The sequence below is a fragment of the Tetrao urogallus genome, assembly GCF_951394365.1.
Source record: "Tetrao urogallus genome assembly, chromosome: 1".
Classification (NCBI taxonomy): Eukaryota; Metazoa; Chordata; class Aves; order Galliformes; family Phasianidae; genus Tetrao; species Tetrao urogallus.
In genome coordinates this window covers 24873663-24900862 of record NC_136813.1, presented here as the reverse complement: position 1 = coordinate 24900862, position 27200 = coordinate 24873663, and the positions used below count along the sequence as shown (strand labels likewise).

The 27200-nt window shown below is 36.8% G+C and overlaps 1 protein-coding gene across 1 annotated transcript in view; it reads right to left on the bottom strand.

Moving 5' to 3' along the window:
• The window catches only part of FREM2 (FRAS1 related extracellular matrix 2), a gene marked incomplete at both ends in the record, with an annotated part of 123403 nt that overhangs the window by 28184 nt on the left and 68019 nt on the right, over positions 1-27200 (bottom strand). The window contains 9 exons of the mRNA XM_079537983.1: positions 727-909; positions 987-1151; positions 1818-2015; positions 2279-2488; positions 4257-4406; positions 17919-18170; positions 19133-19258; positions 20348-20578; positions 24271-24417. Of these exons, the coding sequence (XP_079394109.1) occupies positions 727-909; positions 987-1151; positions 1818-2015; positions 2279-2488; positions 4257-4406; positions 17919-18170; positions 19133-19258; positions 20348-20578; positions 24271-24417 (1662 nt within the window). The remainder of the gene's footprint in view (positions 1-726; positions 910-986; positions 1152-1817; positions 2016-2278; positions 2489-4256; positions 4407-17918; positions 18171-19132; positions 19259-20347; positions 20579-24270; positions 24418-27200) is intronic.

Genomic DNA, 27200 nt, shown 5'->3' with positions numbered 1-27200 from the left:
AGAAATAAGTCCCACCCTGCAGCTGGCCTGGACATCAAATTTGTTTATCTCAAACTGTGAAAACACTCCAGCAAGGAAAGCTGAGTGGTAAGACACAGATTAATATCATGTATTATCATTAACTATAAAAGACAGAAAATACATGGTGCTATTATTCAACAAACCAGGTGGGTGGGCTACTAACAGAAAGAAGTTTATCAGCTATAAAATTTCTCATTCTGCTTCACAACTTCTCTTCTAATTCATCACTTGAAAGGAGCAGTGGGCAGTGAATTGCAGAGATACAGAAAGTAAGTTTAAATATTATGAAAGTAGAACAAAAAAATAGAAATAGATATTCATTCCTAGATAGATCAATAAACCATTAACTTATTGAGTAGCTTGAAAAACAACTTCACAATGATTAAATGCTTCTGCAGAGTAATGGTAATACACAAATGATAGCACAAACATTTTTCCCACAGTTATTCAAGCTACAGGTGTCTTCAAGAGTCACAATTATTTTGTAAATGTCTTCACAGATACATGGCATTTAAGAGAATTTGATTTTTTTTGTGTACCACACTGGATTATGCCCATATTGAATCCGAACAGCAAAAGCTAATTCTATTAATGAAATTATGTAATTATTCAAATATTATACTACAATGTTAATAATAATTAATTATAATGCATAACAATAATCCCACAAACCATAGGATGTGATAAGCATCTGATTGACATTACCTTCTGATATAGGATGATAGTCCTCTCCAGAAATAGCAGATCCATCCTTTGTATGAACTCTCACAACAGAAACCTTGGATGTGTCTCCCAGACGAATCACTGGGATTTTTACAACTGCTACTTGCCTTGTGTCCTTTGGCTCACTCACACTAAATTTGGTCTCACCAAATTTAATAATAGCCTCTGTAATTATAGGAAAAATACAATTAGAGCCCACTAATTGGCTTGCAAAAGCTAATAATAATCAAATAATTTCTTACTGTCTGCATCATCTCGAATCTTTATGAGGGTCTCATTTTGTTCACCAATAGAGGCACCGAAGGATGAATCACTTCTTGGAGTGCCAAGAACCAGACGTAGTTCTTCATCTTCTTCATGAAAAGTGTCATCCATAAGCACCAGTGTGCAAGGCTTCTCTGTCTCACCTGCAATCATTCTGAAGGTAATATCATGCAGATCTTAGGTGTTCTTTGCTTTTTGACAGCACTTTTCTTCAAGCTGAAGGAACAGGATACTTATTCTGGCCAAGGCACCCACCTCACTATCTTGGTACCATGCAATTTAATGAGCAACAGCAGTGAAAGGAGTACTTGTCACAACTGTTTCAATGGAATCTTCTGTTTTGGGATTTCTCTAAGACAAGTTTATGTTTAGTATATCCACTCTACATGTTGTTCCTTTTGTCTTATCTTTATACTTCTTTTCAGTGAACTCACCCACAGTGTGTATTTCAGAATCAAATACTTGCACAAGGAAACAGTACAATAGAAACTTTCAGGAATACTCAAGGTAATTTTATCCTGGAGTTTTTGGATTTCAAGAATTGGAAGCTTATTTTAAGATAATCCCCAGTTGTGTGCACCTTCACTTATATTATTCCATTTTAATGTCTTTAAAATTCCCATTGGTTTCAAATCTCCTTAAAATTTTTTTGGAGCTACGAAATGTTCTATTTGAATTTGGTTTTCCAGAGCAAAGCAGTCTTTTTGGCATTAGTTTATAAGAAGAAATTTAAAACTAAAATTAAATAAACCAAACCAAAACAAAAAGGTAGTAGACTAAAGACTTCTAAAATAGGATCAAGAGCTTACCAGGAAGGAATGTGATGATGGAACTATCAGTATTAGGACGTTCTTCAAAGTCGATCATTACCTGAGCTGAACCTTGCCTTGTATAACATCTCACAGTTGATGTGTATTGGATATCTCCACTCCTGTATATCATGGCAGAAATCTGTCCATCATTTTCATTGACTACATATACAGGTTCTTTAAACTGCATCTTAGGCACTGTGCAGAGAAATATAAAAAGTATGCATAAAATATTATTGCAGATATTCAGATCTTTGCTCCCCTAGTTCAAATTTTGTTGTGCTATACTGCACCAGGTATATAACGTATGCAGCTACCCAGCAACTGACATAACAAATTGTCTGCAGCTGAAAGATTTAGATTTACTGGCTTTGGTATGATCCAAAAGGATATGTGCTGTCTTTGTATTGCAGTCATCCACCTCGGGTAATAATGTGAAAGGGTACAAGAAATTAACTCACAGTCAGAGACTGAGTCATTGATGAAGATGGTAGCCTTGCTGGGTTCTCCAAGGGCAGCATTCATAGGCATTCTTAGCACAAGCTCAAACTTCTCAGTTCCTTCTAACATGGGTTGTCCAAGGTCATCCAGAATTACCACACGAAATGTCTGCATAGTGACTCCAGGGGCAAAATCCAAATTACGACTGATACCAACATAATCTACTCCAGCTACCAGTGGAAAAGGGATTAAAATAAATAAATAGACAGTGTTACATGTAATTAAAAATAAAAACATCCAACATATATAACACTAAACAGTTAATTTTAGTTAAATCTATTTTTTCTTTAAAAGTAATTTCAATATTTTGTCAAATGTTAGCAGTCAATGTCAACTTAGATGGTGAAGAGATATTTCTGCTTTACATTGTCACTTTTTGTTTAGTGATACAAGTCACTAACCTGGCCTGATTCTTTTCTCTTGGAAACTAGAAGTTATTACACTACAATCAATATAGTTTGTAGAAAATAAAAACTGAAAGTAAGCACAGAAATTTGAGAGATTCTGGAGATGAAGCAGAGTCTTTTGGAAAGTCAATTCGTATTAATCTGTAATCATTTTTGAAGTTTGGAGGCCAGTGTAAACAAGGAAGGAAAAAAAAGGCAGTGAGCTGAGTGTAAGGAAGAAGTGCTGTTCAAAGGAGAAGCAAAAAACAGAAGGAAGGGAAACTGAAAGAATCAAATTCTGCCCAAACCATGTCAGGTGGGGTTTGTCAACTCCTATTCACTTCACAATTCTATTCTCTTCAAAATTCTATTTACTTACAGACTGATCTGATTTGGCTTGTTTTTATGCTTTGTTCTGTTCTTATGGAATCATGGTATAATTTAGATTGGAAAAGACCCCTAAGATCATCAAGCTCAATCACTGTTTTAAGTAAAGCAAGCCCACAGACAAACAAACCAATGAGAAGGAATGAAACAAAACAATGACTAAACATATGACTAAATGACTAAATGAATGACTAAAATGTAACAGTGTATATGAGAACCAAAGTATTAAGGATATCTAGAACTTTAGAAAAAGACTAAGTTTTAGTATTTCTTTTTAGGGTGATTAAGCAACAGCAGAACTGTTGACACAAAGCTTTGGGGAAAGCAGTTTCTTTGAAATTAAAATGGGGTTTGTTATTACATGAAAGTGACAAATATGGTGACCTCAAAGGCCATCATCAGATGGACATAGAGTCCTTGTTGCTATACCCACACATGGGCCTCTCAGCTGAGGCACCAGGGTATGAAGCAATCATATATTCTTTTTAGACTATATAATTTCCTTTTTCATGATAAACAATATAGAAAGACTTGCTAGAGGTGGGTGTTCAGATTCCCCATATTACTCAATACAGTAAAGTTTTACACAACTTTACCTCACTAGAAATCAGTTGAAAAGATGAACTCTGCTGTCCAGTTATGCTAAGGATAAGCAACTAAGGAAGATAACTGATCTTTTTATGAAGTCTGCATTTGGCTGTCTCAAGTATCAGTTTGCAAAAATACAGATGTACACTCAAATTTTATTCTGCAGACAAAGATTCTACCAAACCACCACTGAGCCACACAGCTGTAGCAATCCTCCTACTGAATGGGATTCTAGGTAATTTCTCATTGTCTACAGAAAGAGTAAGGGGAGAAATGGTGCATGTTGACAGGGTTTATAAGCTTGTGTCTGGAACATGAGACAATAATCAACTGCCTTTGTGGAACAGTGTGTTATACAAATATTTGAAAGAGTTTCTCTCAGTTCTGGACCTTAAAGTTGCTCCTATTCCAGTTTGTTTGAGAGCAAATTCTTGAGAACTTAATTTGTTCTAGAAGAAAGATTTGCTGAGACATGTAAATTTCATCTTATGTATCTGAATCTCAATCAAGTAAGACCAAATGTAGCAGCACTTGTTGTTGAGACATATTATGAAACAAGACTAAAACAGTAACTTACCTTCTGCAGTTCTTGATTCAGATTTGCGAGACCTCACTGTAACAGAGGCAGCTTTAGATAGATCAGTTCCTGTCCTCCAAACACGTACCTCAACATAGCCAGCACTCTCATCAACATAGTATTCATCATTTCCAAAGTAGAATGCTGGTTCTGGTAAAAGAGTAATCATATCTGTCAGTATTTCTTTACCTTACACTAAAGGTAATGAGAAAGCATAAAATCCACGTTAGACAATGGAGAGACCTTCACTCTATTCAATAATTGAAATAACGTATTTGTTTTAAGCTTAAGACTTTTTTTTAGGTATTTTTAGCTTAATTTCAAGTATTTAGCCATTTTGGAACAGCAATTGTTACATCAGCACTGTCCTCTTTTCCTTGCCTCCCAAGTTTCCAACTTTGTGTGTTAGTAGGTGTAAAAACAAATATGTTATCTCATTAAACTTACTTGAGCTGTGTCCTGTGCACAAGCCAGTAAATTCCTTGAATTTTTCACTTTGGTACAAAGAGACAAAGGTGAATACAGATAATGAAAGATTAATAAGAACGTTCTCACAGATTTCTGTAGTCGAAACTAGAGTGGAAGAAGATATATGACTGGAGCTGCTTTGCAAATGTTTTCTATCTAACCAAAGGGGCAGAGACTTAATTTTTAGTTCGCTCATATCTAACATTTAAAACAAAATCAATCTTACTTCATGTAGACTGGAATGTGAATAGTCTTTCATCTTAATATTTAAGTCCCAGAGTTTATAAGAAAGAAGAGCAAAAAGCAAAGGAGATTAAGCTATATCCCACTTAACAGACATATTTTTTATCTTCATTTTCTCCTCCCTTCTTCAACTTTTCCACCCACAACAATTTTACAAAGTAAACAGGAATGAAAACATAGCCCAGCTACATCCTGGATATAGCTCCCCTTTGCTATCCTTTCACTTCCGTTCAAACATATAAAAGTAAGCACACACAGCCAGTGCCTCAATTTTCCCATTGCATAGCAGAAAACAGCGCTTGAAAATCTGTACAAATACATCTTCTATGTCATCACAATTTTCTTATGTTGTTAGTGGCAATTTGTTATAAACATGAAGGTTATGATACCACAAACATGCTGCAAAATACCATATTACATATGGCCAACTACACTTGAGTTGATAAATATCATAGCAATTTAATCATTATGAATTCTTCTCTTTCATCAGCATAGAGGACAAATTCAAAGGAAGTGATTGGAATACTTATGGTTCTACAGAGCAAAGGTACAGGCTACCCAAAGGAATAGACATAAATGGAAGTTAGGCCTATCATTTCTGTGACTCAGTCAATTTTCACTATTATATTGAAGTATCTGATTTCTGTTATTATAGAACGAGCATCTTCTAATTGAGAAACCTGCCTCTGACTTCAGCTAAGCTCAATAAAACAAAATATTGTGAATATATTTTCTCAGGAAGGTTTTGAAGAAGCCTGTAGGATAATCAGAGAAAAAACAAAGTTCTTACACAATAATTGAGGACAATTTGACTGACTGTATAGCATACAGAAAAGATTTCCTCTGTTAAAGATTGCTTATTTCTTTTTATAGAAAACCAAACAATGTAGGAAAAGATTTTAATTGAAATTAACAATAAATAATATAAAGCAGTTGCTCAGTTATTCATAAGCTAAAGCTTCCTCTGAGAAGGCAGCAGTTCCTGAGTCGTCTGGAATTGTGCACAACAGTTAAATTAGAAGTTTTGGAGAAAAGAATCTTCTGGTTTCAAGATTGCTTTCTGCATTTCACAACTAACAAAATGATTAAAAACCAAGCAAACAAACCCCTTAATATTCCACCAGTGAAAACAAATGCAGCTGCCTCTCTTCTGGGAAAACTAGACTCCTGGGTTGCAGCAAACTGATGGAACTGAATGTGTCTACTGAATGACAGTGCAGACTCACAGACTAGCTTCAACATTATCAAGGTCATCAACCTTTGCAGGATGAAAGACAAATTGAGCAAATGTCTGGCTTTGGCAGAAAAATCTTTCAGGTCCACTTCAAAACTTTTATTCACCACGATGTGTATTTAACTGTATGTATACAAAGACAGACACATACATCAATATTAAGTTATTTGCCTACAGAGATTGGGTTATCAGTGGTTGCATTTATATTTGGGACTGAGAAGCTTTCATCTGAAATATTTTGAATACTCAGTTGAATATAATATGCTCTTTGGAAATTCTTCTACGTAGGTTGTTCTGAAAGTAATGCCTCCTATTTATTTCCATGGAAACTACAACAGATACAAGAAGCACAATAACTATTTGATAGAGAAAATTCTCTGCTACAAAACACTATTTTCCAACATAGTGACCTTCATTAGCCTATTCACACAGATGAGCTGACTGAGGTGCTCTTAATTTTGCGGTGTGACAGCCATGAATGGCCATTCAGAATGTGGCTTGTCTTTCACATTTCTGTTGTCACTGCTGAAACCCACCATCCTCTGCCTTGCTGTGTTCACCTCCACTGTTTGGTCTCCATAAATCTTCAGCAAGCATCAGTGACTGTCAGTGGGTGCCATTTTTTTTTCACACAGAGGAATTCAATGACACACTTTTGCTTCATGTCCATATCAGACATCATTTTGTCAGACTGTCCCTCTTCTCTTTGTCACACAGAACAAAATGTAATGGAATATTGGTGGGAAGCTTCAACCTCTGCTGCCATACCACCAACATCCACCTCTGATGCTGTGGGCAAATGTAATAAAATAGGAGGTATCACTTTACTCCCTATACAAGGGAGCAAGTCTTGTATAATTATTATTAATTTGGTTATAGTTTTCTACTTATGGGGCTATTTCAGACCTACATGGATCTTCTAAAATTCTCAAGATGTACAAATACTCATTCAACTTCTAGAGGTTTAAAAATATAGAACAGCTACTAAGATCAAATAGTTATGAATGTACTAGCAGAAAAAAAAAAAAAAAAAAAAAAAGATTAAAAAATCATTATAGCTAATATGTGCATTTTTTTAAACAAGTATTTTTAAAGATTAGCATGGTTTTCCAAGCTTAATCTTATTCTTATAATCCTCTTGATTGTATACTGATGTCCTGGTAGTTCCGGAATTGATCTAGCCCCAACTCCACCTCATTTTAAGCACTTAAGTGAGAGGTACTCATTCACAGACTGCTTGCTCTCAGTTTTCAAGGGCAAAGACAGGCAATTTCAGAAGGTTTGCCAGCATAACAAGGAGAAGTAGAATGGATCACCCACCACAGTGATTAAATCTGAGATCTGGAAGTATTCCCTTCTATTCATTGACCATTTATGGAGCTTAGATGATGTACTTCAAATTTTCAAAGATGAAAATTGTTTTGTTTATTTTAATGTTAACCTAATGCTTGTTTTTGCTGAAAAAGAGCCCTCGTGCACTATTTGTTCATGCAGTCACAGCCAAAAATAAAAATGCCTAAATGCAAAATTAGCTAGCCTTGTAGTCCTGAGCGTGCTTTTCACACTTCTAGAGGCATGTATCTTCAATGAATGACACGCTCTGTATGGTTACTCATCCTAGGAAACAGATCCTTACAAGTGTTTTGTAAGCTCATTTCCTGTTAACTGTGTTAGTAGCTCCCAGGGGAATTGCAAAGCCAAGCTGCTAACAGGGGAAGCATTGTATTGCTCAGGTCATGGCTGGAAAACACTCTGCTCAATGACTGTGGGCTCGCTTACAGCAGACCTTTAATCCAGTAATCACTCTGGAGAGACTACTGCAAATTTAATGGTTTCTCTTTCAGAAATAAGAAGACTTTTTAAAAGAGGTTTTTGTTCAGACCCACAGATTTCAGTGGCATGAAGTTACAATAATCAGAAAGAAAGGCTAGGTGCTTTACTCCCTGTTTTCTTGGCAAAGGAGTGAAATCTTTGTCTTGCCTTCGTATTTATACAGTCAGGTGTGTATATCAACTACAGCAGAAAGCAGTAACAGGAAAACAAACATGCTTCTCATATGTTAGAAATTCAACATTTACCTGAAACATGTATAGAACATATATCAAAACACATATCAGAACATAATGAATATATCAGAAATGTATATCATTGAATATATATCAGAAAATCAATGAAATGGAATGAAAATATTTGTTTCTAAGGAAGTTTTTGTTCTTAAAATGATATCCTTACAAACTACTTTGTAGAATCATGGTAGAAGAAAAAAGCATATGCAAAATGCTACAGTCAGTTTGAGTTGCCAGCACAAAATACTATGAAAGATAGGATAGTTAGACCAACACATAAGAGACTCTTCTATGCCAGGATAGGCCTTAATAATGTGATTTTCAGTGATTAATATTTTCAGTGAGAGATATATATGGATAGAGAGAAAGATATGCATATATATATATATATATATATGTATACATTCTCAGGAGGAGATAAATAATTGGAAAAAAAACAGGACTGGTCGGCTGATGTACTTAGATGTTGGAATAGTCATTACAGATGAACACATGCTTCCTCTTTTCTAGTGGTGTTAAAAATTTTCTTTCTAAAAGCTTTTCTCACCTTGGTTTCCATGCACTGTACAAACAACGCTACGATGTTAGCACTACTCATGCAGTCCAGACATGCTACATTAGACATGCAGGCTGAGTTCAAAGGAATGAACCCTGTTTGTTGACAGATAATTAGTTTAGACCTACCAAAAGACAAGCATGGCTACATTTGCTCTGGGCTTGAGCTGGTTCAGCCCAGGTTACACATATACTGCGACACAATGCTTACTCGCAATCCATTTTCATGGTTAGCATTAAACGGTGGAGTTGGGGCTAGTCTATATTGAACACAGGTGTCTCTACTCTTCAGAGGGTGAATTAGTTGAGCTGCACATAGATTAGGTAAGAACAAGAGTTCCATGAGATTATAGAAGAAATTTAACAGAAGTGAATACCAGCCTTTGTAGCCTCTCTTACCTAAATGAGAGTAAAAGAAAAGCTTAGAAGGACTATTCTTTTAAACAGTGTATATTATTGTATTATCAGAGGACTCTAACACTGGAAAATAGGTAGCACTCTACAGCTATTCACACATACTTGAAGCTATCCAAGTAAGGTTTGCCAAGTCATTCATTTTGGTTGAATGGTGTAGAAGCAAGGGTAAAGATTACAGTCAAAGCTCAATTCTAGATCAGATACCTACTGTGCAAATGCCAATAGCTTCTTATTTGATGTCTCAGGACAGGTTATTTTTCAAATTCATATGTTGCAAACCTAACAGCTTTCATCCTCTTAGCACTGTAGTCATAACTTTTGCAATCAAAAAGTAAATTCACCTCATAGTAAAAATTACTGGTTGCAGCAAAATTGCCACAAACATTATCTCAAGCAAATAATGTCCAGATTTCCATTTGTCTCAACAGCTAATTACTGCCCAAAATCCTCATAAAGATTCTTTAAAGTAAGACGGAAACATTATAATATCTAAAAGGACAAACTTTAATGAAGGGTACCTTTACCAAATCCAATTCTTTTTTTTTCCCAAGAAAACACACTGAATTTTTGAATCCACAAAAGCAATGTCATACATTGACACTTCATTCCCAGATTACTCTTGTTTTATGCAACTTAATTTCTGCAAAGAGTGAATTAAGATCAAGAACTGCTATGAACAACATTACATATGGTTCACTTTTAATTAACTTATGGTGCATAGTACTTCCTTTTGTACCTTTACCTTTTAACTTGCCCTTTACATTCAATTTCTCTATACACAGTACCATCACAGGACTGCCTGCCCTACAGTGTTAGAGGGCTTGGAATCCACATCTAACCACACTGACACATGAATGATTTAACATCAATCGTGAACACAGAAACACAGTAGAGGAAGCAGATCACTGCTTTAGCTGCAAGACTGAGGGCTGCAATAAAGTGGTTGTAGAAATACCTGATCTATGGTTACCCAGTTTTTACTTAGGAGTCCCATGTCTGCTGCAAGGACATCCAGCATACTTTGTAGCCTGGAGAACAGAGATGATTCGAATTTTCCTCAATGTCAGGTGCAATTCATAATTGTTTGGTAATAATTGATTTAGGTTACAAAGTATGTCTGTATCAGGGTCAGTAAGGATATCTGAAAGCAGTAGGCTATATCACAGCTCAGCTTTTTCAAGAGTCTTAAGTAGTCTCTCAGCCATAACGGGTATTTCAAGATAAAAACATATGTTTGAGATTGGCTATTTTAAGTGACCTTTTCTTGGAAGCAATTCATTTACCTTTGTTGCTTTGCTGAGAAACATTGTTACCTCTCCAAAATATCAAATTCACCTGTATGTAAAAATCTATAATAGGAGAAGCAGTATTGTTATCATCACTGCCCGCACTATCAGGATATCATCTACAAACACTGATATCTGGAATGTGATGGTATTGACTGCAGCAACCACCTGACTTTTACAAGGAGTTTTTCTTCTGTCTAGACCTCTCATAGAGCATGAAAGCAATTCAGATTCTTCTACACGTTCCATTTTTAAAATGAATCAGTTTTTTTGTTTTGTTTTGTTTTGTTTTTTTAAGAGGCATAGGAAATGATATTACTAACAAATTCTGAAGAATATCTTGCAAAAGAGATAGGCAGATAAATGGGGAGGCTTGGCAACAGTATTTAAACATACCACACACAAGGTATCTCACAAGTTGGCCAAGCATGAATGAACTCACAGTCTGTGATTTGTACATGAGATATCAAACGAGGATTCCTACAATCAGAGATATCAAATGAGGATTTCTACAATCGGGAATGGAAGGAGAAGCTGAGCAGCATCTTTGGACTTAAGTTACATAGAGCTGTAATATGTGGCCATGTTTAAATATGCTTTTCATATTTTAATTATTTAGTTCTCTTTTGGATCTTGTAGAAAAAATAATGTGTAGAAAGGGTCTGAGTTTAATAAGAATATTTGCAAAAACAGAAGATTTATGATAACAATATTTTGAATGTTGTTCTCTCAAAGCATGTTCACACACCTACGCTTGGATCAAGAAACCTAAACCACAAAATTGCATTAACTTATTCTGTGAATACTTTATAATATCTTCTAATATAATCCACCTAAATAATGTTATGATTTATCTTGGAAAGAAATACCATTATTCACATAAATGGTAATAATACATATTTAAGCTGATTGTTAAAGAACCTGCAGTGGCAAAGGCTTGAAGATACGCTGCTCCAGCAGCTGAGTCCTCTGTCCTAAAGGAGCCACGTGAAATATATGCGACGAGGTACTGCCTGGAGATCCTATGGTATTATCCCTACCTATCAAAGGAGCCTAGATCCTGAAGTTAAACAATATACTAACTTTTTAAGGAGCTAAGTGAAGATTAAAGTAATTTAGTATCTGTAGTTTGTATATGTATAATAAATGTATGCACACACGTGCAATAATCTGCCAGCGACAGATGATGTTTGCAAAGTATCATAAATGTGGCTAGTTCCCTCATTAAGATGTCCTGCTGCAAGATATGATATTTATTTATTTCTGTGATAGAAAACAAACAAAGACTTCCAAAATTTTTTAAGGCTGTCATTATAAATTCAAAATTTTTTAGTCTGTTGAATTTATAATAAGAAACAATATGCAAAGAAAACAGGAGTATAATGTGTCATAAATTGGCTGACTTCCACTATTCCTCCTGGTTAGCTGCCAATTTGGCCATTTGCCACAGACTAAGGAAGGAGGAGGCTTCACACAGATTTTACTTAATGAGAGGACAAAATAAATTAAAAGCTGCATATAAGTGCCAGAAGCATCAAAACCATGGATGCTGTAAAAATAGAAAAGAGAGAAAGTATAAAAAATAGCTGTACAGAACAAAAGAATAACTCATTCATAATTCAAGCCATCTGCATAGGAAGGTAAAGGATACTTGCTCAAACCATGACTCTAGTCCATAAAACAACATTAAGCATGGTCTTCCAGTTGTTTTTAGATTGCAATTAAAATTGGACAAATTGATAGGCAGATATTAACTATCATGTTCTACCAAGAACTCCTGCAATTTAAGATTAGAACCATAAAATCTGATTGGAAAGCACCTGCAAGATTAAGTAGCCCAACCACCCTACCATCACCATTGCCACCACAAGCACTAAACCATATCTCGTAGCTCCTCATCCAGACGCCTCTTGAACACTGCCAGGGACGGCGACTCCACCACCTCCTCCCTGGGCAGCCATTCCAGTGCCTGACCACTCTCTGAGAGAAAAAGTTCTTCCTTATGTCTAATCTAAGCCTCCTCTGGTACAACTTGCGGCCATTTCCTCGGGTCCTGTTTGCTGCCTGGGAGAAGAGGCCAAACCCCTCCTCATCACAGCCTCCCTTCAGGAAGTTGTAGAGTGCAATGAGGTCTCCCCTGAGCCTCCTCTTCTCCAGACTGAACAATCCCAGCTCCCTCAGCCGCTCCTCATAAGACTTGTGCTCCAGACCCCTCACCAGTTTCGTTGCCCTTCTCTGGACACGCTCCAGGGCCTCAATGTCTTTCTTGTAGTGAGGGGCCCAAAACTGAACACAATACTTGAGGTGCGGCCTCACCAGTGCTGACTACAGAGCTTTTACCTCCCTGCTCCTGCTGGCCACACCATTTCTAATGCAGACCTGGATGCCGTTGGCCTTCTTGGCCACCTGGGCACAGCTCATGTTCAGTCAAGCATCAACCAACACCCCCAGGTCCCTTTCCTCTTCACAGCTATCCAGCCACTCAGCTCCAAGCCTGTAGCACTGCATGGGGTTACTGTGGCCAAAGCACAAGACCCGGCACTTGTTAAGGTTATGGCACTCCAAAAAAATTTAGGATTGAATGGCTGCCTCTGAGGTCGGTGGAAGTAAGGAGATAGCAGATAGCCTAGTTAGATATGGATGTCCCTCTAGCAAACTATGTCAGTAATAGAATATTTAATTGTCATCAGCTTGAAATTCAGCTATGTGCTAACATTGAAAATTAGCTTATTCTGCTTGCCTACTGGAGACAATGCAAAGCAGAGATTTATAATGTAGGACTGCAGTGCTGAGTTTCTGTCTTTTTTCACACTACTGATAGCAAATACAAATGTGGACTGTTTGGGAAGTTGGACAAGTGCTAGTGGATATCAACTTCCAAAGTTCATTTACCTGTAGGGGGAGAAATAGCAAGAAAGAATTGTCCAGAAGACCATATTATTCATGTGTCCTGTCTGACCTCTTACACTGGCCTTTGGCTTCTGACCAGGTCATACCATAAGCCATTTTACTCAGCAAGAAAATGCTTCCACATAGTGCCATCTTCTATCAAATTGCTGATACAATGATAATTCTGCTGAGTAGGTATAAACAAAATAGTAGGCAAGTCTCTGGCATAAAACTGAGTCCTTTTCCTACCTAGCCTTGATGTAGAAATGTCAAGAAGAGGACATATGAAGGGCTGCTTGCCCATCTAACGTGAATGAAGTGGAAAAAATGTATTTAATGTACTTCCTGCTGTGAACAGCATGAGGCTTCAACAATTCCACTGAGGTAGTAAGTCTGTGTGCTCTCTAAGTACAGTAGCATAGAATTAGAATTGCTTGGGAAGACAGCCACTGACCAAAACCTAAAGCAAACAAGATAACTGTAACTATTCTACTGATAGCTGCAAATTTTGAGCTGTGCATTTATCACATCTCTTCCCTTCTGGTCTCAAAATTTGATTACAAACTGAAAGCTTAAAATTTTCATACAATACAGAAAAAAAAAGTAAGAGAAAGTCCAAATCAGTGAGTCAGCAATCAAAACATTTGAATAGGAAAGAGTTTTTGGCTACAAGTCTTTCTGCAGGGATCAAGGAATATTTGTGACCCTATGCTTTACTCTGTTCAGGAGAGCTCTACAATTCTGTGATTCTGGAATGGAACCCCTTGGGAATTCTTCAAGAATTCCCTATGGAATCCACTAAACAAACTGAATGTATTATTGTATATCATACACAGAAAAGCTGTCTTACTGACACTTTTTTGCCACTCAGATTTAAAAAAAAAAAACAACCTGGAAATGTTTGTTTTTTTTCTTCTAACTGATTTAGCTTAATGATGAGTATTTTACTGGAAAGTAAATGACACTACATTTTCTGTGACATTGCTTGATTTCTACGTCTGTGTTTAAGAGATTTAATTTTAGTAATTCAATATTTTAAAAAAATCCTAATTATCTTACAAATCAGGAATAGCTAAATATGTTATTCATGGCATTTCACAGTAGGGGATGTTTTAAGACAAAGTCAGAATGCCCAACAGACTTTACGACATTGGGATGAATAGGAAATTAAATTTCAAAGGGTAGGGTACACATCTACTGTCAGAAATCCAGGTATTCAGGTGTATCAGGTACCCAAGGTGATTGATCTTAAAAGCTGATATACTTCTCCTAGGACAGGATGGTTCTGGGGAGCATTGCTCTCTTTTCACTAACAGAAGAACCCTGTCATAGCTTGCTTGAAGGAGATGTCTAACTAACTGTATAGATGGCTAACATCAAATGTTTTTGTCCACCCAGAAGTGGATGATTTTACACAGGTCTTTCCCCTCAATGTTTTTTTTTTTTTTCTTAGTGTTTCATGGTTACTATATCTCTGACTCCAACAGATCTGCATTTTATTTTTTAGTTCTTTAATATATTCCATTAACTTAATCTTTTAACATAATTTTTCTTTGTCTCCAGCCTAAAAGCCTATGAGGAAAAGCCTGCTCCAAGAAAAAAATGTCTCAACAGCAGCAATGCCACTTTCTTAATATATAATTATACTTGCACATGTTCTATATACTATGATTTTTTTTTTCCAGATTTTGCTTTGGCAGAACAGCACAATTGGGTAATCACTAATTCAGGTACACCGTTGCCAGGAATTTCTCCAATATACTCTGGTTCAGTACAAAGTTGAACACACCTCTTTTGTCTCTTATTGTCATGATGGTATTAGAAGTTAGCTACTTTAGTTAGATCCTATGGGCTTACTCTCATTTCGACTCATTTCTGTTTTTCTTAGTCTCTTGTAGAAACATCTTCCCCACCTCAAATTGTCTGTATATATTTTTAGTGGTCACAACATCTTCAAGCCTGGATAATTAGTTTATTAACGGACTATTAGAGATATTAGTTATTCTTCCATTATTTTAGGCTGTGCTATCTACAAATTGTGATCCTAATAAAATCACTAAAATTACTAACAACAAAAAAATCAAATTGCCATATAAAAACCTACAGAAGAAAACTATTTGTTACAACAACAAAGTAAGACAAACATGAAATTTCCATTTCAGCTTGTATTTGATATGTGATCTGTTACTTTACATGAAGTATTAATTCAAGCTTGATTCAAACTTGTGTTCATTCATGTTATTTAATTACTTACATGGATCACAGAGAAAACAAAGTCGTCTTTGTTACAGGATTACACATGAGAAGGCTTAGATAGGCTGAGTATTTATGATGCAATTAGAAGGGTATTAACTTCCTGCCTTTAAGAGCTACCCTTTATATCCTTAACTGGGGAGAAACCACTGATATTAACAGCCTCATTCTCATGGAGAAGCTGGTTGGTCACGGTTTAGATGAGTGTATGCTCCACTGGGTGAAACACTGGCTGGATGGCCGGGCCCAAAGAGTTGTGGTCAATGGGGTTAAATCCAGTTGGCAACCAGTCACGAGCGGTGTCCCCCAGGGCTTGGTACTGGGGCTGCTTCTATTTAACTTCTTTATTAATGATCTTGATGAGGAGATTGAGTGCACCCTCAGTAAGTTTGCAGACAACACCAACTTCGGAGGGAGTGTCAATCTGCCAGGGGGAGAAAGGCACTACAGAAGGACCTGGACAGACTGGATCAATGGGCCAAGGTTAACTGAGTTTCAACAGGGCCAAGTGTCAGGTTCTGCATTTTAGTCACAACAACCCCAGACAACCCTACGGGTTTGGGGAGGAGTGGCTGTAAAGCTGCCTGATGGAAAGGGACCTTGGTGCACTGATGGACAGTCAGCCGAATATCAGCCAGCAGCGTGCCCAGGTGGCCAAGAATGCCAATGGCATCCTGACTTGTATCAAGAATGGCGCACTGAGCAGGACTAGGGAAGTCCTCCTGCCCATGTCCTTTGCACTGGTGAGGCCTCACCTCTAGTACTGCGTTCAGTTTTGGGCAACTTAGTACAGAAAGGACATTGAGGTGCTAGAGAAGGTCCAAAGAAGGACAACAAGGCTTGTAAAGGGCTTGGAGAATATGTCCTATGAGGAGAGACTGAAGGAAATGGGGCTGTTTAGTCTGGGGAAAAGGAGGCTGAGGGGAGACCTTCTTGCTCTCTTCCAATATCTGAAAGGTGCTCACAGCAAGAGCGGGGCTGGTCTCTTCTCACTGGTGACAGGTGACAGGACAAGGGGAAATGGCCTCGAGTTGCACCAGGGTAAGTTTAGGTTGGATATCAGGAAACACTTCTTTACAGAAATGGTTGTTAAGCACTGGAATAGGCTGCCCAGGGAAGCGATTGAGTCACCATCCCTGGATGTGTTTAAAAACCGTTTGGATGTGGTGCTCAGAGGGTTGTTGCAGTTGGGTAGTATGATTAGGTCATGGTTGGACTCGATGACCTTTAAGGTCTTTTCCAACCTGAGCAATTCCATGATTCTATGATGATTCTATGATTTGGCATCATGCTTTCAGAGAGTACGATATATACTTGGTAATCCCTCACATCAGACTTCAGGAAATATGACATCTTCACATTCGATTATACATGGCTAAAACAGCTCCTTGGTATTCCTTTCACAGAATTTACAGTTGAGATTGCACTGTCCAAACTGCATGCATAAATGCAAAAATGCATAAATGCAAAAATAATTTTTTCAGGGAGATTTTTTGCTACTCATAGAGAGCTGCAACACCAAAGCCGGGGACATACAAGGAGAGACTTAACATGTAACAATATTTACACAGGCTTTCCAAAGCAGTTGATGTGCAGTAGAGTGCTGTTTCTGTTCTTCCTCAGTCACAGACCTCTAATTCGCAAGAAACGTCTCTTTCAAAGAAACACATTAAGACTATTGATCGCTCAAACAACAAAGGACGTTGTTCTGTTTGGACATCCTTCCTGAGGGGATTTCAAAAGCAACACAACTGTCTTCTGATTATTTACTTTTTTAGAAAGACATACAAAACACACATGGCTACTTCTAGGCAGAATATAAATTCAGGGTCATAAGAGAAGGAATATTGCAACTGGTATGTGGCTTCCAGATCACTACTAATCTGGTGCTCTAGAGCATAATCATTGATGAGCCTGATGGGTTTGTGCATGCAGCCTCAGAGTCACACATATAAAGGTGCTCATGCAGTGTCATATGTTGGGTCACACCTATTACTACAACAAAGAGAAAAAAACATCTTGTTCTCAGTTTGCACATGTGATTTTCTCAAACCATAAAATACCAACACAAAATACTTCAAAAAAAAGCCACCCTCAGTCTCTAAGACTATTTTCAAATCTTTTGACTGAAGCATATTTTTTAATATGGAAAAAGTGCAAAAATCCAACTTCTGCATGCTGATTTGACTGGGAAACTTGTTGTAGTTTATGTCCTGCACTGGGAATTTGACTTTATCACATGATGTCTTACCATCATCCTTGTCAGGTACAATGGTAATTTGAGTGCTTGCAAATTCTGTACCAATTCTTCCACCCATTGGCATGCTCAGCAGAACATCAAAGGTCTCAGCCTCTTCATACAGGGAATCATCTATGATCACTACCCGACATGTTTTTTCTCGTTCATCTTTGTCAAAACGGAGAACGCTGTTGTGATCCTCGGGCCTGGATATGTAGTCAGAGTAAGAAAGCACAGAGGTTGGAGCAGTGCCGGTTGCTGTTCCTGTGGCACAAAAAAGGAAGAGTCAGTACACATGCACTGGCTATTATGATCCTCTGACAATGGCTGAACTTTATTTTCATTATATTTTAATTTCTGTTTAAAGTTAGATGATCAGAGAGGCAGAAATCTCTAAGCAGGCTGTATTTTTGAGGTCCCTGGACAAACTACTTCTATCATGTGATGCACTGAAGGCATATGAACCCTCACATTCATTTTCAGCTTTTCAGGCAGAAGGAATACTATGGTCTATCATAAGATGAAGATTTGAAAAGGAGAATGTGTAAGAGCTAGAAATTAACTCCTTTACTCTTTTAATATATTCAGTGTACTAAGTATGTTATAAAGATGACGTCAGTGTAACAGAAATTAATTATAACCAGTTCCTAATTTGATGTAAACAAATGAAGTCCTATACTCTGTGTTGGTTTAATTAATAAGAGATTGGTAGGCAGGGGAAAGAGAAGGTCATCAGCCAAACAATATTATTTTATACTCTTTTTTTCAGGACACAAGCAAGTAAAGGCTATTATGGACCACTGCAATGCTTTCAGTTCTCACGACTTTCAAATATTAGGGATGTCACTAAAAGATCTTGTGAAAAGGTAAAAACATAGAACCTCTCACACTCCTAACAAAAGGAGAAGATTGGAACACAATTATTTTTCAGCTAAATTCATTAAGACTCCAAGACAAATTGTCAAGATGAATAGAATACATTTCCAATAGAATCTGAAGATACTAACTCACTATTCAATAGATGGACCAATTTTTTTCAATTTCTGCCTCTTTTCCATTTTCAGATTTTTTGTCTGTTTGTTTGTTTATTTTTGGTCTAGTATTACATGTGGAAGTTGGTGGCCCTGTCTGTGGCAGGGGGGTTGGAGCTTGATGATCCTTCAGGTCCCTTCCAACCCGGGCTACTGTGTAATAGTGTGATTGTTTTATATTGCAGATCCTGTTACCTTGTTGTGTGTAACAGATAACCATCAGTTCCTGGCTCACATCTCCACTTCTTCTGACTGGAATAAACAACTCACCAACATCTTCTTCAATAGTATAGGTAGACTGAGGAATAAAGACAGTTGATTCTGCAAATGATAGAAATATTTATTTATGTAGATTTATGGCCTCAGAAAGTAATCTATGAAACAGCTAGAAGCATTTTGGCATATTCAAAAATCCAAAAAACATCTTGAATTTATTAGTGATGGACCTAGATCTGAAAAAAAATCCCTACAAAACCTCAAAACCATAGCGGGTAAAAGAATTAGTTAGCCTTTTTAAATATCAGAAATGGAAAACTAAATCACATCTAAAATCACAAGTTTTTACCAAGTAGTCTCTAATGGGATTAATTTACTTAATTGGGTTTAAAAGTACAAAACTGAGTTCGGAGAATTTTGTCCACAAGGTCTATCTTTTTATCATTTCCATGATATTTCATTATTAATCATTAATCACAGTAGTAGCAATTCTTGGAGCTCACACACTGGCAGTGATTCTGTAAGGCTATTCGTTAACTTAGTGCATCATCAAGAGAACTATGAAAATTATTTGGCACTGAGGATGCTTATAAAGTCAAGTCAAGATGTTGCTCTTTTACTCTGACTTGTACATCAGATACGACCTGGCCAAATGTCTGAGCAAGTTGCTTAATGAATCTCCTTTAGAAGGATAATTTCCAAAACAAATGATTATTTATCACTAAATTAACAATATTAATGGTAAGATATTTTATTTTAATAAAAAGAGAAGCAGCTAAAGATTTAAAAAAATCTTGAAAATGGGGTAGAAAATCTATTATATCTAAGAAGTAAACAGAAAGCTCAGTATAATATATTACAGGAACAGAGATAGCATATAATATATGCACAGGAACGGAGACAGCAGGGGTTAAGAGACAGTCAAATCTTTGTAAAGAGCTAAAGATAAGGGTTTGGGGAAAGGTGGTCACAAGGGGACTTCAGGAATAACTGAAGCTGCTGATGACACTCCTTTGGTTACATCTTTATCATACACTTAAAATGATACAGGACAAATCCCTGCTGGATATCCAAATTTGTCTCGAGAAATATTATGAGGGAAGGTAAACTTTGCAATCCACTGCTGGATTTGCCATCCATTTTTCAAACTGCAAAATGAACATACTGCCAATACTGTTCTGAACAAGTTCTTACCATCTCCTGGATCAATAATTTCCACTGTGGATACAGAAGGAAATTCCAGAACTGCCATGACAGGCTCAGAAAGAACAATTTGAAAGGACTCAGATCGCTCATGTTCCCCATCATTCAAAATCCGTACTCTCCATGTAGCTAAGGTTTGGCCAGGATTAAACTGCACCTGCTTCTGGGCTTTCCCTCTGAAGTCTTTATCTTTCTTGGCAGTACCATCTCTGGTGCTAATACCTGCCAAAAACAAAAATTCAACTCATTAAAAACATCCCTTGTATTTTTCTTTCATTACATCATCTTTAAAAATCAGAAAAATGGACTTGTTTTCACAACTAGAGTAGCAGAGCTGCTCATGTTGTTGCTCAGTAAATCTTACACTTATGTCACACACAGAAGTGGAAGCACATCAGTTAATATTGTGAAGGGAAATCTGTATAGAATTAGCCAAGCCCACACTAACTACTAGAAAACCTAAATTCTCTGAGCACAATATCAAGTCACCATTTCTCAGTAACTCACCTATGGATGTCCAAAAAGACCAATACATTTTCCTTTCAGATTTTAAACTTCTGGGCTCTCTTCTATTACAGAATATCTAAATAACATATTGCCTAACACCCTCCCCCCCCTTGATAATTATTTCTCTAAGGAAAAAATAAAAACACACCTGGAAAGTCCAACCTTCATGTGGAATGCTAAAGAAAACAGACAAAAGAGGTAAAACAGCGAGACAACGTTGACAGAAGATGTAAAACATGAGCCACTGTGGTCATTTTCACTACAGTAAGCTTTTTAAAAATAATTATCCACTTGTTTCAGTGTTTATGTTACAACAGTCATTAAACTCAAACTTTTCAATTCAGGTCAAGTTGAAATAGTAAAGTCACAGGATAAATATCAGGGCAGCTATCCCCACCAAAGCAGCCACTTAAAAATGGCTTTTTTTTTACTTCCCTCCCAGTTTAAGGCTGTCTGCAGGCCCTCACTTTAGAGAAGCCTTTATAACTATCTCCAACTCATGCATTTAGCCACTGTTCCAACTCTACAGTACAATTCAAATCTTAAAGGTTTTACTCACATTTAAACTTCTCTCTTCTCTGTCTATTTCTTCAAACTATATTATTTTATGTGTTCAAGCATATCCCTTTTCCTTACAAAACTTCTCCACTTGTGCCAATATTTGATGTAACCTTTAAGTCCCTTAAGACCCTTCAGCCCACAGGCCAGCAAGGCTAGTAAGCATTTTCCCTATTATCTTTTACATCCTTTAAGCTCTGTAATTCCATTCTGCAGGATGAAGGGAGCCAACTGGAGGCTTATTGTTCTTGTGCTTGTCAGATCTTTTGCTTGATTTTGAGTCATCTCAATTCAGAAACTGAACTTGAATCCACAGGTAAAAAACTTCGTACAACTTCTTTATTTAAAAGGCCAGAAGTCAAACTGTTAGCCAGTAACAGTAGTTAATTTAAGCAACATATACTTAAATCCCCATTTCACTCATCTCTTATTCTTTTACTTTCTCTAAAAGAAATGTGGAAATGTGATAATGCATTTCTTTTTTCCCCACCTTTTCACTCCCCTGACACTGCAAACAGCTTTTAACAACTCCTGTACCAGCCTCAGCTGACTGCCAACATGGGCTGAAGATAATGAGCGTACTGCTTGGATCACACAATGGCCTGGAAAATGATACATGTTTATTGTTGTCTTTCTTGTTGATACAACCGTATTCTCTCATTACAGGGAAAATGAAATCTGGACAAGAACTGTATTCTGTGAAACAAATACAGCAGTGGTATCAACCCTAGGTGCCTATAAAATAATCCCTCCATGCACAGGTGATAAGTATCATCATTCATTACAACTTATCATTTCACTCATAGCCTTGTTAAAAGCTGTACATGTCTTACCTGTGTGCTACAGCTAAAATTGCTGTTTATATATCACAGAATCACAGAATGATAGAATGGCCAGGGTTGGAAGGGACTTCAAGGATCATGAATCTCCAACCCCCCTGCCACATGCAGGGCCACCAACCTCCCCATTTACATATGGCATACTTATTGCTATATATATTAATACATACATTGGTGCATGAAAGGTGGCACAAAAGGACATTCAGTACTTTTAGTATACTTCTTGACAAGCAGCAGACCTCAACATCTCAACTTTTTTGCAAGTCTGTGGGAAAATACTGGCCTTGTTACCTATTTGTGGGAGACTCTTCAGGCCATGAAACTACTGAGATTTCTGAGGAAACAGAAGTACTTTGAAAGTTAGGATTATACATGTATTTGCACCTTTAGAAATAGACTTCTAAATGTTGTCTTTTATTGTTACAGTATTTTTAGTATTTTGCTTGGACAGTAAAAATGGCAATATTCTGTAGAGTCTAATATACTTCTTTAAAAGGAAATCCTTTCATTAACGATTTCTGAATTTTTCTGACACACGCACACACAAAAAGATTATTCACTGAAAAATCTGTTCAAGTTTTGAGATATTTCTTATGTCTTTCTTTTACAAACTATTTTTAATAGTAAGTATATATACAAATATATTTAAATTAAAATTCTCACCCTCTACATATTTGCCTGTTCTGGAGTCTGCCCAGGTGCTTTAATGTAATGTATTCAAGATACCTTTTTATTTAGATTGGACATATGCCATCTGTTCTCCCAGTAAAAATGTCTGGTAACAGAAGAGGTAAATACCCTTATTTCCTCAATTTTTCTGAAATCTCATGAGCTAAGAGCAGATGAGACTGACTCTCAAAAAAACCTAGTCTGTATCAGCAATTTCAACCCCAAAAGGAAGTGGCTGCCATCAGTCCCTGCTGTTTTCCACCAGCTGGAGGTAAGTCAGGAAAAACTCTCCCTTAGACTTCCGTATTGGGCAATCACTTCTGTGTTCTGTGCAGTGGTGCAGGCTGCCCAAAGAGGTTGTGGAGTTGCCCTCCGTGGAGACATTCAAAAGCCACCTGGACACTGCCGTGGGTAATGTGCTCGAGGGGAAACTGCTTGAGCAGGGAGGTTGGACAGAATGATGTTCAGAGGTCTTTTCCAACCTTGATAATTTTGCAATTCTGTGATATACAACACAACAGAATTTAAAAATACTGCAGAATTATAGCAAGACCGCACTTCACTCTTTTCTGTTTCAATGTCTTCCCAAGTAATAGAACTCCTTGTAACCTCCAAATTGGATTCAGAAACAAATATTCTGTTTCCTGAAGGCAAAAACCTGTTCTGCTAGTGATTAAACAGTCTGTCACAAACACAAACTGAAGTATTTCCTATGACTGCATCATAAAAAGCATTTACATATCTAAACAAATACAAATGCTCATATTAATAAAAGAATAACTTGTACTATTCTAACATTATACACTTTATGATTTTAATTTTAAATTTTTATATTTATATTCAATGAAATACTTATAATCTAAACTATTAAAATATTCTCAAAAATGCAACCCAAACTGCAAAGTTATTTCTGGAGAAGAAATATTCCAGAGAACTACTCAGAATGACATGCTGCGATAAATTTCAGTTTCATGTTGATTAACCAGTTCTGCTTGTATGGTCCTCTTCTGATATTGAAGCCAACAGAAGTTTCAATGTTTCAAATCAAAAGAAGGATTGAGATGTTCAATTGAAAATGAATTGCAAAAGGCTGCAAAAACAACCCCTGTCATGAAACCTAGCCAAAACAACCATGTGAAAATGTCATCATACAGCTAAAGAAATCATACAACTAGCTCAACAAAAGACAGTTGTTTTGATAAATCAATATATTACTTCTATTATATTCTTATATTCTATTGTATTCTTCTATTATATTCTATATCAAACAATTCTATAAGGACATAAATGTATTGGCCAGTGGTTTATAGAAGCAACTATTCAGACTAAAATTGATCTTACTTATAAAAGAAGTTTCTCCAAGGTAACCTCTCCGTTTAAGGATGACATCAAGATATTTGGAATCTTCATTTACTAAATAATATTCCTGTTCTAAGGAAATCCATGCCCAGTTTAGACGAAAATGTTGATTCTTCAGCTTATTGCCTCCTGCAAAATAAAATACATATATATATATATATACTCATTTTCTTATTAAATAATACTTCTTAGGTTAATGAAACTTGTATCCTGAGTAAGAAACCATCTTAGCTGTATATTAAAATTCCAGCATAGCAAAAGCTTAACACTAAAAAATAACAGGTAAATAATCATGATAGATTTGATGCATGTACACTACAGTTGATTTTAGATGCATACAAACAAGTCCCATTCATTCCGAGTTATGCCGATTTTCTTCTTTTTGAAGGAAAAAGAACAAGAATTCATCAAATTATATTTGGGATCCCTTTTTCAGAAATTACAAAATGGAGGATGATACAAGCACTTCTAAATGACTCACTACAAAAGATGTCATGTGGAGCTTCCTTGATAAGAGTACCAGAAGTGCTGGGAGGTCCTTACAATCTTTAAAGACTGGAGATGATAGCTACTGTCTGATTGCCTTTACTCATGCAGCCTGTTCCAAAATGTAATACTTAGTTCAATAAAATTATCAATTTGGGGCTTTCCTGTAGGATTTTAGGAAGAGCTTTCACATCTTGCTAGGAAATGGTTTCAATAATATTGAGTATCCCTGATAAATGCCACAATTTATAGCTGTGCTAATGCCCTCCTAAGCTTACAAGCTTCTAATTATTGGGTCAACCACACAAGCACAGTTGCCTGTGTCACCTAAGGAAATTTAAAGAGACCCAAATGCTTACTGGCATCCTTTTTAACTCTTTTGTAATGACCTATTTCATGGTATCTCCCCAAACTCATTAAGCTGCTGAAATGTGTTTTGAGAATTAAGCTTTCAACAGACCAAAAGACATTGTCGCAATTTGTTTCAGTTACAGTTACACTAGTACTGCTGTAGCACCACACACTAGCAAAGAAAATTGATCCTGAAGAGCTCTTCCAAGGTCTGTACTGTTGTAGCTGTACAGCAGCTTCCCTGAGGTCTCAATACACATGGATGGTTTCTGTGCACTCGTGAAATGAAAGCTGAGTGCAGCAAAGCAGTGCAGGGGGATCTGAATCTCTAATATGGACCAAGCCAGTATCTCCAGGTGACACTGTTAATGCAGATGGCATTGTCCTTAAGGTGAAGACAATATTTCTTCTCACAGTATCATAAAGAATATTCATAGCTCTAAAAGAAATAAATTGCTCATATATTTATCAGCAAAAACAGGCTCATTTTTTGAAGCCAAATCAATGCAATAATACAAGAAACATCACTCATAGTTTTGCAGGGGATGATATGGAAGCCATTTAACGCAAGATGCAAAACACTGAACACCAGCATGCAACATGAGCATGTCTCAGCCTAATTTCTTGTTTCCAGCAGAAATTGAGCTGATGTGCCTACAGTTAATAGGATTTGTATAACTGTGACACAGTAGGAGTGGTCATTGAAATGGCAAACTATAAGAAGTTTATTGTAGTGTAAAGAAGCAATCCAGAAGCAAATGTAAACAGATGGTACTTTAGGGTCCAGCTAAAAGTGCAACACTTATTTTCAGTTGGAAATATAAGAGCTACAAAGAACCAGGGATCGTTTCACTGTCTATAAACCAAGTATTTGTACAACAGATGGAATATAGCAAATTACACATTTCTGATAAAATATAACATAGCTTTACTTGGTCATGTATGGTTTATCTCCACCTGTTCACTGATTTCCCACAGTAAAAAGGCATTCCTTGTCAGCATAGGGATTCTGGGTGTCACAGATAAGAAGCAGAACAAATGAAGTTCCATATGTCATTCTATTGGAAGTGTTTGTTACTACTCAGGGGAATCCTGTAATTTCCTTTGCAGGAATAAAACATCCTGGTTTGCTCACTGAAGATAAATGCTCATTCAGCAACTGTCTTCTGGGAATGCAGGCTGGTGTGAGGCTGTAGTCTGATCACCTTCCCACAAGGTGCTGCTACAGAACAAGATTAGCTCAGGTAATGACAATTAGAAACACGCCAAGAAATCCCTTTAAACACTTCTGTGCAAAAGCTAGGGAATAAAATAACTTACTCTGGATAGCAGAGAAATATATCTAAGTATTTCAGTTCACTCATGGTTTAACTACTGGAAGAAGTGCCAGAGACTGATTTTCCCCTTCTAGTTTCTTCCAATCTGTTCCCTTGAACAAGAAACCTTACATTTTCTTGCACTCTACTTCAGATAAGCCTCTGTGTTTTGCTATTGACCTGTCTACTAGGAAAATAACAAACACAAAACCCACAAAAAACCCACTACCAAACTTGTGAAATCTCTCTAACATAAAGGCAACAGTACTGTGTAAATGAAAGTAGGCAGATGGTCACCAAAGTATCATGCTTCCTGGCCCTGCTTCTTTCTGTTCCTTTCATCTCAACTGCTCCAATGGGAAGGCCAAAAATGCATAACAAAAACTGTAATGAGCACCACTATAAATCCAGTAACTGTAGTGCCAGAAAGCATGTTCCCATCAGTTTCTTGGGATAAATGCAAAATAATTTGTAAGAAAAGCTGTGTGTGACACCTCTGAACACTGGCCAGTCTAAACATGACTTGACAGAGGAATAAAATGTCTACCATAAAATAAATGAAACAGTACATGTAGGTATCACTATGAAGAAAAAAAATGCTGCTATATAAGTTCATTGCTTTCTAGCAATGTGCATTAGTCATCAGAAACTCCCAGCTGAAGGAAAAACTTCTTCTAGGGTTTGCAGCATCGCAACGTAAAACCTGGCATCACTGTTCTGCTGCCCAGAGAATGAATATTTCAGAAGTTTGTGGGCACA